This window comes from Manihot esculenta, chromosome 14 (genome assembly GCF_001659605.2).
Source record: "Manihot esculenta cultivar AM560-2 chromosome 14, M.esculenta_v8, whole genome shotgun sequence".
NCBI classification, from domain to species: Eukaryota; Viridiplantae; Streptophyta; class Magnoliopsida; order Malpighiales; family Euphorbiaceae; genus Manihot; species Manihot esculenta.
The window spans coordinates 26,507,017-26,523,675 of record NC_035174.2 but is presented as its reverse complement, the minus strand read 5'-3'; the positions used below and the strand labels follow the sequence as shown (position 1 = coordinate 26,523,675).

Below are 16,659 nucleotides of genomic sequence, written 5' to 3'. Positions count from 1 at the left end.
TTATAGAATTTGAAATGAGAGTTGACCCATGATGTATAAGCGGGAGATATGGATCAATTTAATTCAATAAAAAATGTATTCTTATAAATTGTATATATATATATATGTTTTAAATTTAAATTTATGTCTAATTTTCATAAGTTAAACCAAAACAGCTTCTAAATATTCTAATTGGTTTGATTAGAGCTTATTTGATTATTAATTTATGTTTGAAGGATTTAAAATTTTTTTTCTTAAGTTTCATTATAACTCTGTTAATTATTTTTAATTAAAAATTTCAATTCGTGTTAAGAAGAAATTGATTAATTTAGGAGTATTCATATTAAAATGAGTAATTAAATATGGATTATCATTCAATATAAGCTAGATATTTGAATAAATTTCAAATGGAATCAAGATATTATGGTGTTCTTTTTCAGATTTTATTGCTAATATTGTTGAAAGTTAATTTCAGATTTTTTTAATTACTTTTAATTGAATTAATATATTTATCCCAAGAGCTTTTTACACTTCCCATATGGAGAACAGCAATGATTTGCGAATATACTCAACTCATATTTGATAATGGTGAAAAAAGAAAAAGACTTTAATCATAGATTTCAACAAAATTTAAATAGCAGTATATAATTATTAAGGTTGAATTACTATTAAATATTTATATCTTTTTTAAAATTAACAATGCTAACCGAAATTTTGATTTATAATTTAATAGATAAAATTAATTAATAAATTTTTTAAATTATAAAAAAATTTAATATATTTTTAAAATAATAGGATTAACTAATGAATTTTCTTATAATATAAAAATTAAATAATAAATTTTTTAACTAATAATTAAATATTATATTTTTTTCAAAAGTGTTAATGACTACAACAAATCATTTTCCATATAAATGTGTGTCATCGTTATGCTTTACGATAAAGAATAAATTTTTTTTTCCAGAAATAACTAAATAATTTTCCTCTTTTGTAACAATGTAATTTAGCATTTTCAAACCTTAAAAGAGCAACCCACAGCAGTGACGAGTTTAAAGGGGAAGTAAGGGTTGTTGCCTCCCAAAATTTTAATTTTTAAATTAAAATAAATTAAATATAAATTTATTTTTAATATATTAAAATATTTAGTTCTTATTTTAAAAAAAAGTAAGTTTAGCATTGACTTAACTAAATAAAAAATTAATTAATTTAAATTTAATAAATTAGAATTATATTTTAATAAATCTAACACTAGTAAAATTATAATTAATTAATGGGAGATTTATATTTTAGTTTCTGGATATTGTCATTATTAATAAGTCAGTTTCTGTATTTTCATAAATCTATTAAAACGTTATTAATTTTTCTCTCCGTTAACGAAATAGTCATTCTGTTATTTTTTTCATTAAAAATATATAAAGGATGAGAGAGCAAATTTTTAAAATTCAATTTTACCCTTAAATAAAATTTTTTATTTAGTCATTAGATATTGTTATTATTAATAAGTTAGTCCCTACATTTTTAAAGTATATTAAAACGTCTTATCGTTTCTTTTCGTCAACGAAATAGTTCCTCCTCCTTTTCAAAAATGAAGAAAAAGAGAATAAGAAGAAGATGATAACGGTGAAAGAGAAGAAGAAAAAGATGATAACGGTGAAGGGGAAGAAGAAAAAGAAGAAGAAAAAGAAAAAGATGATGATGAAGAAGAAAAAGAAGAAGAAAAAGAAAAAGATGATGATGAAGAAGAAAAAGAAGAAGAAGAAGAAAAATCTCTTCCTCTTCTTTAAAAAAAAAGAATAAAAAGAAGAACCAAATAAGAAGAAGAGGAGGAAGAATTAATGAGGAGGAGGACAAGGAGGAGGAAATGAAAGGGATAATTTAGTCTTTTACTATATTTTTAGATGGAAAAATTATTTTGTTGACAGAGAAAAAAATAAAAATATTTTAATAAATTTTTAAAAATATAAGAATTGACTTATTATTAATAACAATATGCAAAAATTAAATTATAAATCTCTCTTAATTAAATATAATTACATTAAATTTATACTCGTTAAAAGTACATTTTGTTCCTACTAAATAAAAATATTGTGTTCATAAATATTTTAATCTCTTAAATGTAATTTGGGATTAGTTTTGAAAGTATAAATATCGTATTTCTTATTATTCTAACATACAGGAAAAAGAAAGAAAAGACAATCCTGCTTTCCAAAAAGAAAATTTATGGCTCTGACCAACTCAAAGAATGAAAATTGAACTCAACTGGACCGCTAAGGCTTAGCACTCATACATTGACAAGATATATCTATAAAAATTTCAAAAAATATCTATAAAATTCTTCAGTCATCAAGTAGTAATAAGTTACTCCCTTACCACAGCATATAACCAAACATGCAATATATATATATATAAAATAAAAAAAAATACAATTAATCTGAAATTTTTACTTTATTCAGTTAAAAAATTTAAAATTTAAAAAATATATAAAAAATCTATTTAATTGACGTTTTTTCTTAACTTTTCAATAAGTCAAAGATTTTCTTTTACTGAAAAAAAAAAATTATTTATTTTAAATTAATTAAATCACTTTTAGAAAATCATACATTTAAATCAAATAAAATATTTGTTTTGTTTAATAATAGCAAATGAAGATGACCGTTGTCTATTTGTAGAAGTGTCCTCCGCAGCCGGTGTGCTTGCATGTGACGGTCACGTCGTGTTTCACGGAAAAAATTATATACTATGATGGTCATTAAACGTTTTAATAACTTAATACAATTGTGTTATGTTTTTATTTTGATATTATTTTGTTATGTTTTTATTTTGATATTATTTTATGTATTTGTGTAGAATCAACTTTCATGATATAATTTATTGTTTTATGGACTGCGGTCCATATATTCGATTAAATGTCACAGTGAGAAGGACTGCAGCTATTGATCTGTGATAGAAGATTAGAATTGAAACTACACAAGAAATTCTCGTCAATTCTTTTACTCCATTGTTTTCGGCTAGCATTCTCATTAAAACTCTCCTGCACCAGAAAAAAATTCGCAACTTTTCTCCAAGTTTGTGCATTTGGTTTAATGGGAACAGGACATTTTTTTTATTTTCCCATCTCGTCAATTCTATTCCCTTCCCGTCGACATCATTTGAGAAAATTCAAAATCTGCTTCTTTTTCGGTTATTCCACAAAAAACCACTGTTTACTTGTCAAAAGTCTGAGCTAGCTTCGGAAATCCACGGCTGGAGTCTTTTCTTAACTAAAAATATGACCAACCACCCCGTACAAGCTTCATTTCAATGAAGAGAGAAGACTACAGAGCCACTATGGATTTTCAAAAGTTGTTCCTGCAATTTTTGCTTCTAATCTTTCATTTCACATTTTCTTCATCCAAAGATACCTTAGCCATTAACCAAACCATTCAAGATGGCCATGGCCACATTCTAATCTCCAGAGAAAATAATTTTGCATTAGGATTTTTTAGCCCTGGAAGTTCCAGGTATAGATATCTGGGAATCTGGTACCACAAAGTGAGAGAGAAAACTGTGATTTGGGTTGCAAATAGGAACCATCCAATCAACGGTTCTTCAGGAGTTCTTTCCATTAATCAATACGGAAATCTCATTCTCTATAGCAATCATAACCAGACTGTTCCTGTATGGTCTACAAATGTCTCAGTGGAAGTAGCAGATACTAGTGTAGCTCAGCTTTTAGATTCAGGAAACTTGATTTTGGTTGAAGATAGAAATAAAATTGTGTGGCAAAGCTTTGATTATCCGACAGATACTTTGCTACCTGGGATGAAAGTTGGGATGAATCAGAAGACAAGTCATCACTTCTCTTTAGAATCATGGAAATCTGCAGATGACCCTAGAATTGGAGACTACAAGCTTAAGCTCAATCCAGCTGGATCACCACAACTATTTCTTTACAGCGATATAAAATATTATTGGCGAAGTATCCCATGGCCATTGAAAAGTTATGCAGGGGTGTGGAACTACAGTTTTATCAACAACGAAGATGAGATATACATGAACTACGTTATTGCTGATGCTTCTGTTATCTTAAGAATAGTGTTGGACTCTGCAGGATTTCTTAAGCATCTGGTGTGGCATGAAAGTGCTGGCAAATGGAAGGAATGCTTGTCTGAACCGATTAATAGGTGTGATGTTTATGGACACTGTGGTGCCTATGGCAAATGTAATTCTGAACATATTAATCGAGACTTTGAATGTGCTTGTTTACCTGGGTATGAACCTAAGTCCCCGAGGGACTGGCATATTCTGCGAGATGGGTCAAGTGGATGTGTTAGGAAGCGGCTAGACTCTTCTCCAGTATGTGGGCTTGGGGAAGGGTTTATCAAAGTGCCATATGTTAAGATTCCTGATACTTCAGCAGCAGCTTGGGTGGCCCTGAACATGGCTCCTACGGACTGTGAACAGGAATGTAGAAGGAATTGTTCATGCTCCGCATATGCAAACATAGATATTGCTGGGAAAGGAACTGGTTGTTTAGCATGGTATGGTGAACTAATGGATACTGTAGATAACGAGGATGCAGGATATGATATTTATGTTCGTGTTGATGCACTTGAACTAGGTAATGTATTTCTTGCTTCTAACTAAATGAACTAAATATGCAATTGAAGAAAAGGGAGTCCTGCATGAAATGTGAGTTGCTTATGTGCTATCTTGATGCCTTCCTATGTCCTTTTCTTTCCCATTTCAGTTGAGTAATTTTAATTTGTTTTCTCACTCATACAGCTGAAATTGCGCGACAATCGAATGGTTATCTTGAAACGAAGGGCATGTTGGCCATTTTAGTAGTATCGGTTGTTTCAGCTTGGTTTATTATCATCTTGTTTGCATATATGTGGCTCAAGAAGAAGAAAAAGAGAAGCAGTAAGAAACAAATTTGACTTTATTTCATGTTTTGTGCATTTCCATATATATTTATATTGCTGAGTTTATTGATTGATGAGATATTTTTTGTTTCCTGAGAAATTTGGCATAATAAGCAATTTGTTCCTCTCTCTCTCTCTCTGGTTTTTCTTCTTTGCTCCTCTCTCACCCTTTCTATTGTTTATCTTCTCTTTTGAGAACAGTGAGGAACAAATGGAGTGAAAGATTGCGCGATACAATTGACGATGCATACCATAAGGTTAATTTAGCGGCAAATGAAGTTGGAGGCAGCATAAATCATCCAGACATAGCATTTTTTGATTTCAATATAATAATTGATGCAACTAACAATTTTTCTTCTGCTAATAAGCTAGGACAAGGTGGTTTTGGCTTGGTTTATAAGGTATATAACTGTACATATAACTTTCTGATGCCTTACCAATGCTATGTGTGTACAAGTGGTGGTTTTACTTTTATCTTTCATCATGAGATTCTACATGAGAATACCAGCTTTAATTGATTATCTGTAGTAATGTACTCTTCCAAATGTGATATTTAGGGTCAGCTTTCTAATGGGCAGGAGATTGCTGTGAAACGGCTATCCAAAAACTCAAGCCAAGGAATAGAAGAATTTAAAAATGAAGTTATATTGATCGCAAAGCTTCAACACAAAAATCTTGTGAAACTGCTAGGATGTTGCATTCAGGCAGAAGAGCTAATGTTAATTTATGAATACTTGCCAAACAAAAGCTTGGATTCATTGCTTTTTGGCAAGTCAACATATATAGTTGTGGTCTTGTTTCTGGTAAATTATTTTAAAACATTGAGGGACATGACACTAATTGAATAGGAATTTATTAAATTGTGTTGCAGATGAATCAAGGTCAATCTTGGATTGGGGAAGACGCTTTAACATCATCATTGGGATTGCTCGTGGAATATTATACATTCACCAAGACTCCAGATTACAAATTATCCATAGGGATTTAAAAACTAGCAACATTTTGCTGGATGCAGAAATGAACCCAAAGATTTCAGATTTTGGCCTAGCTAGAATCTTTGAAAGAGACCAAATTCAAGAGAAGACAAAAAGAATTGTTGGAACACTGTAAGTATACTCTTCAATAAGAAAGAAAGAGTGATTGATAAGAATACCATTCTTTCTCACATCAAATAAACTAGATGGAGCATGACGATTATATACTTTTTTTCTCATATGTAGTGGCTACATGTCTCCAGAATATGTGGTATTCGGAAAATTTTCAACAAAATCTGACGTATTCAGTTTTGGAGTTATATTATTCGAGATTATTACGGGAAAGAAGAGCAATGGTTTTTGTCAAGAGGGTTGGAACCTAAGCTTGATAGGCTATGTAAGTAAACTAAATTTTTGACATGCTTCACCTTCCAAACTATTACCCATGAATATAGAATTGATGCTGATAATTCATTCCTTTTTTTGGTTAATGCTATGAACTTTACAGATATGGCAATTATGGAGAGAAGAGAGACCACTGGAGATAATTGATTCATCCCTAAAGGAGTCATATCCAACTCATGAAATATTGAGATGCATTCAAATTGGGCTTTTATGTGTGCAAGAAGATGCAATGGACAGGCCAACCATGTCAGCAGTGCTTTTAATGTTGAATAGTGAAATTACTCTTCCTTCTCCTAAACAACCTGCATTTGTTTTTATAAAGTCTAGCAATAATTCTTGCAAAGCAGTAGCAGAACAATTTGGCTCAGTGAATGAGTTGACAATTAGTGAGGTTGTAAGTCGCTAAATATACTAGAGATAGATTGTACATAGTATTTGATAAAATAATACAGCAACTAAACCTTAATATCAAATAATTTTGGTATGCTATGGAAATCCTTTTTCACTATTCAGCTTTGTTATCTATAATCTATAATACAAATAAAGTGGAAGGAGGGGAACATTGACATTATAAAAAATGTCATACTTAGATTTAATATAAAAATTTTATTTTTATTTAAAACTCTTCAATTTAATTTGAAGAAAAGGATAAGGGAAGAGATGGAAGGTTTTCTACGGGCAAACATATATATGCAACTTTTGAGCCTTAATCATCTCCTATGATTATGCTATTATAATCAATTAACAGTTCCTAAAATTAAGTTGATCACGACCTGTTCTAATACAAGGAAAAAAGATCAACAAAATATCCTTCAATACTCCCTCTCAAGTTGGAGCATGAAGTTTGGAAATACCCAACTTGCTAAGTAAAGTATGAAAACGATATTGTCCAAGTGCTTTAGTGAAGATATATGCTAGTTGGTGTTGTGAAGTGATCGTCGTCGGGGCAATAGTTGATAGCTAAATATGTTGTCCGATAAAATGACAATCAATTTTCATGTGCTTTATCCATTCATGGAAAATAAGACTTGTTGCAATGTGAATGGCAGCTTGATTGTCACTGAATAAAAGAACGCGCGATGTACAGTACCTAAAAATCCTGTAAGAGTTGCTTCAACCAAATGATCTCACTAGTGGTAGTTGCCATTGCTCTATATTCTGCCTCTTCCGGTGAACGAGAGACAATCATTTTTTTCTTTGACAGCCAAGAAATAGGTGAAGAACCCAAAAAAAATCACATATCCGGTGGTTAATCTTTGTGTTATGGGACATTCAGCCCCATCTGCATTACAGTATGCTTGTAATGACAATGTACCATCAGAAGGAAGCAGAATACCTTGGCCAAGTGAACCCTTGAGATAGCGAAGTACTCTATGAGCTGCATTAAGGTGTGGCTGATGTGGCTCTTGCATGAACTGACTAAGAGTATGTATCACATAATTGATGTCCGGTCGGGTACAAGTCAGGTATAGCAACAGTCCAACTAAGCGTTGATACTCCCCTGGGTCACTGCAGATCTCATCAGAGTCATTAAAAAGTTTGTGCTGCTGCTCCATTGGTGATCGTGGGTCATTCCCTGCTCCATTGGTGATGAAGTTGGCTTGCATCCAATCAGGCCACATTCTGCCAAAATGTCAAGAGCATATTTACACTAACTTAAGAATATTCCCGCTGGCGATCGTGCTATCTCAATCCCAAGGAAGTACTTAAGTGGGCCAATATCCTTGATGCAAAATTTTGTATCCAAATAACGCTTTAGCTTGGATATGCGATCTGAGTCTGTGCTTGTGACAATAATGTCATCAACGTAAATGAGAATAGCAACAAAATATCCTCCAACAGTAGAGGTGAACAGGGAATGATCGGCAGAGGATTGAGTGAACCCAACGTCAAAGAGAGATGTAGTGAATTTCTGGTACCAATTACGGGAAGCCTGATATAGGCCATAGAGCAATTTTCGTAATATGCAAACGCGTTGCTTCCTTTGCTTAGCAAACTCTTATGGAATCCTCATATAGATTTCTTCCTTCAAGTCGCCATGTAAAAGGGCGTTAGTGACATCCAACTGATGTAGCTCCCATCGTTTGATAGAAGCAATCGCCAATAACCAATGAACAGTAACCAATTTGGCGATGGGAGTAAACGTCTTATGAAAGTCAATCCTTTCAATTTGAATGTATCCTTTAGCTACTAGGCGTGCCTTGTAGCGCTCAATGCTGCCATCAGGTTGGTATTTTACTTTTTAAATCCATTTGGAATCTATGGCACGTTTGCCCGGTAGTAAAGATTCCATAGTCCACCTTTGATTAGCTTCCAAGGCAGAAATTTCCTTTGCCATGGTATCCCTCTAGTGTGCATGCTTGACTGCTTGAGAAAAAAATTTTGGCTCTTCAGTGGACGAGATGGCTGCTAAGAAAGCAGTGTGAGTGGGAGAAAATTTAGAATAGGATATAAAAGTGGATAAAAGTATACAATTTAGTTGGCTGAGGAAATGGGTGGAGGTGATGCAACATCTACTGGAACTAGTGACGGGGGCAAAACATACTGATAATCAGACAAGGAGCATGGCACTTGCCGTTGTCTCTTGTCAGATAGAACTAGTAGTTCTGCCCTATCCTGAGGTAGGTGAGCTTCTTCATGACCACTAAGGCCATCAACTGGCGATGCTTGCTCAACAATGGGAGGTAGTTTTGCATAATTGTCATTGTAAACAATGTGCAAAGGACTCTTTGTGGTGGTTGTAGTTGAAGGTGGAGTTGAACTAAACATCTGTGACGTGGTTTGGAAGTGATAGACGCCTTCCAAGAACTGTACATTGCGAGAGACATAAATTTGTTTACTATCCAGATTATATATCTTGTAACCTTTCTACCCATGTGGATATCCAACGAACTCCCTAGGCTTGGCACGAAGGGAAAATTTGTCGCGAGGTTTGTTGTGCACATATGCATAGCAAAGTCCCCCAAAAGTCCGTAGATGATCATAAGTAGGCAATTTTCAAGCAAAATCTCATGAGGAGTTCTGTTTTGCAAAATTGAAAGAGGCACCTGATTGATCAAATATACACTTGTGAGTATGCACTCACCCCAAAAGGAAAGCTGTAATACCCGGCTAGACTCCGGTATCAGAATTCCTACCGTCCGGTGGAATTTCGGATGTCGGAGACCTCTAGAAGGGTAAAACCATGTTTTCATGAAATGTTTTAATGTTTTTGGTGATTTTAAGTAAAAAGGAAATGAGTTTTTGAATAAAAACAACCTTAGAGGAAAGCTCAGGTTCGGCCGCCGAAACTCAAAGTTCGGCCGCTGAACATGCATGCACTTCGGGTGTGCCTTAGGCCCTCGAAGGCATAAGTGAGGGAAGTCCAGGTTCGGCCGCCGAACCTCAAGTTCGGCCGCCGAACATGGCATGCATGCGGAGGCACGTTCGGCCCCCGAACGTGGCCTGGCCAGCCACTATAAAAGGGTCCCTTAGCCGAAAACGGGCGAGCTTTTTTCCCATTTTCGGCCAAAGTGAGTTCTCCGCCGCCCCTCACCAATCTTTGATGTTTTTCCTCTAAATCTTTCAAGTTTCTCATTTGTTTTAACTTTGTTTTGAAGATTTGAGCTTTTGAGCAAAGTTTTGGAGCTTGGAGGTTCAAGAATCCAATCTCTTCCACCTTCGAGTTTTAGGTCGTCTCTCTCTCGATCTTCAAGAGGTAAGAGCCGATCTTAAGCTCATTGTATGTTTTAAATAAGTTTTATGCAAGATCTATGGGGTAGAAATGCATGTGTAGGTTTTTAGTGAGTTTTGATGATTTTTGAGTTTATGGACAATGTGACTTGCAAATGCTTGTGTGTATGTGTGTTGTAGTTGGGGTTTAAGTTAGTTTGAGACCCCTAGGAGTTTGTGTGCATGTTTTGGTTGAGCTAAATGCATGATTGTAATACCCGGCTCGAGTCCGGCATTGGAATTCCTGTAGTCCGATGGAATCTCGGGTGTCGGAACCCTCGAGAAGGGTAATACATATGTTTTTCAAGGTATTTTCACTTGTTTTCATGTTTTGAAGTGTTAAAAGACTTGAGTTTTGAAAGAAAAGCAACAAGGGAGAAATGCAAAGGTTCGGCCGCCGAAGGTACCTTTCGGCCGCCGAACATTGCATGGTTGCGGCTTCACGTTCGGCTGCCGAAGGTGGTCTGGCCAGCCACCTATAAAAGGGCCAAGGGTCGGTGGAAGGAGGTTATTTCTCCTCCACTTGCAGCCAGAGGTGAGTTTCAGCCTCTCCTACGTTGACTTTCATGTTTTCCATGATTTTCATCAAATCTTTCAAGAGTTTTAAGAGTTTTGGTGAGTTATGAAGGTTTTGAGCAAAAGAACCAAAGTTTGAAGCTTGGAGCTTTGGAAGAGCTTTTCTTCATATCTCCACGTTAGGATCCTTCATCCTCAAGGTCTTTAAGAGGTAAGTGAAGATCCTGAGCTTCTTTGATGATTTTGAAGGTTTTATGAAGTTTGTATGGGTAGTATGCATGGTTAGGTTTAGGTGAGGTTTTTGATGATTTGTGGTGTTCCAGCATGTTTAAGTGTTATGTGCTATGTTTGTTTGGGGTTTTAGGGTAGTTTTAGACCCCTTTGTGCGCATATATGTGTATATGCTAGTTGGGAGTAGTTGATGTGCATGTTGGTAGGTTTTTGGGCAAAGTTTGCATGAAACAGAGCAGGGTTCTGTCCTTCGGGCAAAACCAGGTTCGGCCGCCGAAGGAAGGTTCGGCCGCCGAACCATTTGTGGAGGCAGTTCGGCTGCCAAAGGTTGCCCCCGAAAGCTAGGCTTTCGGTTTAGAAAGGGACTTTCGGCCGCCGAAAGAGGGAGTTCGGTCGCCGAAAGTGTGTGAGTTTCGTCTCTGGACGAGACCTTCGGCCGCCGAAGGTGCCGCCGAACATGCATGAGTTTCGTCTCTGGAGAGGGGTTTCGGCCGCCGAACCTGCCGCCGAAAGTGCCCTGTCCAGCTTTCTTTTGCATGTTTTATGTGTTGGTTTTAGGATCGTTTAGAGGAGTTTTGGGGAGTTTCTTAGAGATGTTCTTGAGTGAGTTTAGTCCCTCATTTGAGTCCACCTGTGTAGGAACGGACCAGAGGAATCAGGGAGGTCAGCAGTGAGTTCAGTGTCAGAACCTGCAGAGTCAGTGCAGAGATAACCAGGTGAGTGGAATTTAACTTAATGTTTTAATATGAGAACTGATATTTTATCATGCTTCATGCATCATAAATATGCTATAGGGTGAGTGCATTAGTGTACATAAAGATGATGCATTGCATTTATCCTTGTACTTGGCATTGCTCCTTGTACATTGCTTATGTGAGACGGCACGGACTTCGTGAGGATTCATTAGCCCTCAGAGGAAAGACCTGGAACAGCCCTACGGGGACCAGGCACAACACAAAGACCTGGAACAGCCCTACGGGGACCAGGCACATGGTACTCCGGTACCCCAGATGAGATAGAGGGAGTTTTGATCCGTCCGGCCGAGGTGATGTGCTTATGTGTTGCATTCCATGAGAGCATGTTTTATCACCTGTTATTTGCCTATTCTACTCACTGGGCTATCGTAGCTCATCCCTCTCCCCTAACTTCAGTTGTGCAGGTTCAGAGGTCAGAGAGAACTCAGCAGGGTACAGGAAGAGTACAAAGTATTGTAATAGCTAGTGTGGACATGTAAATGTATAGAGATAATGTCTATGTACAGTGTATGTACCATGTATAGAATAGTGCTTGACTTAGAAGACTTGTAATCCCATTGTGGAGTCACATGATCAGTTTATGTATGTTTCTTTATTGTTGTATGTTTATGAGCAAAACCAGGCTTAACATGATGAGTTTGATCCGCCTAGGGCCATGAGGAGCTCTAGTAGGAATTAGTAGAGAATAGAAAGATTGCATGCACAGGTTAAGCCTTGGAATGAAGTAAAGTTTTATGTTTTTACTTGCCACAGCATAGAGGAGCTTGTCAGTTGGGATCCACAGCCTGCTATAGATGTGGGCAGGAGGGACATTATGCACGAGAATGTCCTCAGGCGACTTTGGTTGCACCATCCCAGCAGATGAGTACGGGCAGTGTGGTACAGCCAGTAGCTTCAGCCATACCACCAAGCAGTGGCAGAGGAAGAGGAAGAGGGGTAGCCTCTTCATCAGGGATGGGTTCCCGAGGTGCAGGTCCGTCAGCCCCAGCACGGATTTTCACCCTGACTCAGCAGGAGGCAGACACGTCGAACACGGTGGTGTCAGGTAATCTCATCATTGGGTGTTCAGAGGTGTATGCTTTAATGGACCCCGGTGCTTCGCACTCTTTCATTTCTTCTAGAGCTGCAGAGAGGTTGGGTCTGATAGTGTCTGAGTTAGAGTGTCCTCTCTGGGTCAGTGGACCCAAATGTGATCCATCTTTGGCAGAGTCAGTCTGTCGGTTCAGTCCAGTGTGCATAGAGGGTAGATACCTTCCAGCTGACCTGGTGGTTCTAGAGTTGACAGATTTTGATGTCATTCTCGGGATGGACTGGTTATCTACGTATGATGCTACCCTGAACTGTAGAGACAAGGTAGTCAGTGTCAGAGACCAGGATGGGTCAAAGTGTGTCTTCAGAGGAGACAGGAGAGGGACACCTAGGGGTTTGATATCAGCCCTCCAGGCTCGTAGAATGTTAAGGAAGGGGTGTCAGGGGTTCCTAGCTTATGTGAGAGAGCTAGACAGTCAGGTTAGGGAACCATCCTCAGTACCAGTTGTTAGAGCCTTCCCCGATTTGTTTCCTGAAGAGCTTCCAGGACTGCCACCGGATAGGGAAATAGAGTTCGAGATTGAGTTGATGCCTAATGCCAGACCGATCTCTATTCCTCCCTACAGGATGGCACCAGCAGAGTTGCGAGAGTTGAAAGAGCAGTTACAGGATTTGGTAGCTAAGGGTTTCATCCGCCCGAGTACCTCACCCTGGGGTGCTCCAGTATTATTTGTCAGAAAGAAGGATGGACCTCTTAGACTTTGTGTCGACTACAGACAGTTGAACAAAGTCACTATCAAAAACAAGTATCCGTTACCCAGGATCGATGGTCTCTTCGACCAGCTGTCAGGAGCAGGTTGTTTTTCGAAAATAGATCTGAGATCCGGATACCACCAGTTGAAGATTAGGGAAGGAGATGTATCCAAGACTGCTTTCCGAACCAGATATGGGCATTATGAGTTCCTTGTGATAGACTCACTAAATCTGCTCACTTCATTCCAGTCAGGAGTAACTACTCTGTGGACAAGTTGGCGCAGGTGTATGTAGACGAGATAGTAAGGTTGCATGGAGTTCCAGTGTCGATAGGATCAGATCGAGGACCTCAATTCACCTCCAGGTTTTGGCGGAGTCTGCAAACGGAAATGGGCACAAGGTTGGATTTCAGCACTGCTTTCCATCCACAGACAGACGGTCAGTCAGAGAGAACCATCCAGACCATTGAAGATCTGCTGAGAATGTGTATGTTAGACTTTGGCGGTTCTTGGAGGCAGCATCTACTTCTGGTGGAGTTTGCCTACAACAACAGCCATCATGCTAGCATAGGGATGGCTCCTTATGAAGCTTTGTATGGGAGGAAGTGCCAAACACCTGTTTGCTGGGAAGAGGTAGGAGAGAAAACTCTTGCAGGGCCAGAGTTAGTTGAGATAACCAGCAAGTTAGTGCCTATCATCAGAGAGCGGATCAGAACAGCGGTAAGCAGACAGAAAAGCTATGCAGACATCCGTAGGAAGCAGATAGAGTTCCAGGAGGGGGATATGGTATTGCTCAAGGTGTCTCCGATGAAGGGAGTGGTTCGGTTTGGAAAGAAGGGTAAACTGGCCCCACGGTACATTGGTCCCTTTGAGATCTTGCAGAAGATCAGGCCTGTATCGTATAAGCTAGCTTTACCGGCTTCTATGGAACGAATTCACCCGGTATTCCATGTTTCTATGTTGAGAAAGTTTGTGTCAGATCCAGAGAAGGTTCTTAGTGAACCTGAGGTGGAAATCTTAAGTGATCTCACTTATGTAGAGCAGCCAGTGCGGATCCTTGACACCCAGATCAGAAAGCTGAGAAACAAGGAGCTACCAATGGTGAAAGTTCTGTGGAACCACCACAACCTAGAAGAGTGCACTTGGGAGACTCGGGAGTCCATGCTCCAACAATACCCATATCTGTTTTAAGGTTAGTTTTCCCCTTTTCTATGTGTTTATGTTGTGTTAGGGACATTCGGGGACGAATGTTCTTAAGGGGGGGAGAATGTAATACCCGGCTCGAGTTCGGCATCGGAATTCCTGTAGTCCGATGGAATCTCGGGTGTCGGAACCCTCGAGAAGGGTAATACATATGTTTTTCAAGGTATTTTCACTTGTCCTCAGGTTTTGAAGTGTTAAAAGACTTGAGTTTTGAAAGAAAAGCAACAAGGGAGAAATGCAAAGGTTCGGCCGCCGAAGGTACCTTTCGGCCGCCGAACATTGCATGGTTGCGGCTTCACGTTCGGCTGCCGAAGGTGGTCTGGCCAGCCACCTATAAAAGGGCCAAGGGTCGGTGGAAGGAGGTTATTTCTCCTCCACTTGCAGCCAGAGGTGAGTTTCAGCCTCTCCTACGTTGACTTTCATGTTTTCCATGATTTTCATCAAATCTGTCAAGAGTTTTAAGAGTTTTGGTGAGTTATGAAGGTTTTGAGCAAAAGAACCAAAGTTTGAAGCTTGGAGCTTTGGAAGAGCTTTTCTTCATATCTCCACGTTAGGATCCTTCATCCTCAAGGTCTTTAAGAGGTAAGTGAAGATCCTGAGCTTCTTTGATGATTTTGAAGGTTTTATGAAGTTTGTATGGGTAGTATGCATGGTTAGGTTTAGGTGAGGTTTTTGATGATTTGTGGTGTTCCAGCATGTTTAAGTGTTATGTGCTATGTTTGTTTGGGGTTTTAGGGTAGTTTTAGACCCCTTTGTGCGCATATATGTGTATATGCTAGTTGGGAGTAGTTGATGTGCATGTTGGTAGGTTTTTGGGCAAAGTTTGCATGAAACAGAGCAGGGTTCTGTCCTTCGGGCAAAACCAGGTTCGGCCGCCGAAGGAAGGTTCGGCCGCCGAACCATTTGTGGAGGCAGTTCGGCTGCCAAAGGTTGCCCCCGAAAGCTAGGCTTTCGGTTTAGAAAGGGACTTTTGGCCGCCGAAAGAGGGAGTTCGGTCGCCGAAAGTGTGTGAGTTTCGTCTCTGGACGAGACCTTCGGCCGCCGAAGGTGCCGCCGAACATGCATGAGTTTCGTCTCTGGAGAGGGGTTTCGGCCGCCGAACCTGCCGCCGAAAGTGCCCTGTCCAGCTTTCTTTTGCATGTTTTATGTGTTGGTTTTAGGATCGTTTAGAGGAGTTTTGGGGAGTTTCTTAGAGATGTTCTTGAGTGAGTTTAGTCCCTCATTTGAGTCCACCTGTGTAGGAACGGACCAGAGGAATCAGGGAGGTCAGCAGTGAGTTCAGTGTCAGAACCTGCAGAGTCAGTGCAGAGATAACCAGGTGAGTGGAATTTAACTTAATGTTTTAATATGAGAACTGATATTTTATCATGCTTCATGCATCATAAATATGCTATAGGGTGAGTGCATTAGTGTACATAAAGATGATGCATTGCATTTATCCTTGTACTTGGCATTGCTCCTTGTACATTGCTTATGTGAGACGGCACGGACTTCGTGAGGATTCATTAGCCCTCAGAGGAAAGACCTGGAACAGCCCTACGGGGACCAGGCACAACACAAAGACCTGGAACAGCCCTACGGGGACCAGGCACATGGTACTCCGGTACCCCAGATGAGATAGAGGGAGTTTTGATCCGTCCGGCCGAGGTGATGTGCTTATGTGTTGCATTCCATGAGAGCATGTTTTATCACCTGTTATTTGCCTATTCTACTCACTGGGCTATCGTAGCTCATCCCTCTCCCCTAACTTCAGTTGTGCAGGTTCAGAGGTCAGAGAGAACTCAGCAGGGTACAGGAAGAGTACAAAGTATTGTAATAGCTAGTGTGGACATGTAAATGTATAGAGATAATGTCTATGTACAGTGTATGTACCATGTATAGAATAGTGCTTGACTTAGAAGACTTGTAATCCCATTGTGGAGTCACATGATCAGTTTATGTATGTTTCTTTATTGTTGTATGTTTATGAGCAAAACCAGGCTTAACATGATGAGTTTGATCCGCCTAGGGCCATGAGGAGCTCTAGTAGGAATTAGTAGAGAATAGAAAGATTGCATGCACAGGTTAAGCCTTGGAATAAAGTAAAGTTTTATGTTTTTACAACAATTGTATGATCATGTATGGGATTTCACAGGTATACAGACAGGCTAGTAGGCTTACTACGGGTCCCGGCGACCTTAAGTCGATCTGGATCCTAGTG

General features: G+C 38.7%; 1 protein-coding gene across 3 annotated transcripts; it reads left to right on the top strand.

Annotated features, from left to right (window-relative positions):
- Window positions 1–2,612: 2,612 nt before the first annotated feature.
- LOC110630721 (G-type lectin S-receptor-like serine/threonine-protein kinase RKS1) lies at window positions 2,613–6,749 on the top strand. Of its 3 annotated transcripts, none has more exons than XR_006348444.1 (7): window positions 2,613–4,579; window positions 4,744–4,881; window positions 5,085–5,284; window positions 5,441–5,651; window positions 5,755–5,989; window positions 6,121–6,254; window positions 6,366–6,506. XR_006348444.1 is itself a non-coding variant. In XM_043950278.1 (7 exons), the coding sequence occupies exons 1-7, from the start codon at window positions 3,280–3,282 to the stop codon at window positions 6,666–6,668; spliced, it is 2,517 nt and encodes an 838-aa protein (XP_043806213.1). In that variant the 5' UTR covers window positions 2,614–3,279; the 3' UTR covers window positions 6,669–6,749. The 3 variants fall into 3 exon arrangements, 2 of the variants coding, with proteins under 2 accessions (XP_043806213.1, XP_021633965.1); XM_043950278.1 differs by having other exon boundaries at window positions 2,614–4,579; window positions 5,462–5,651; window positions 6,104–6,254; window positions 6,366–6,749; XM_021778273.2 differs by having other exon boundaries at window positions 2,614–4,579; window positions 6,104–6,254; window positions 6,366–6,749.
- Window positions 6,750–16,659: the final 9,910 nt, after the last annotated feature.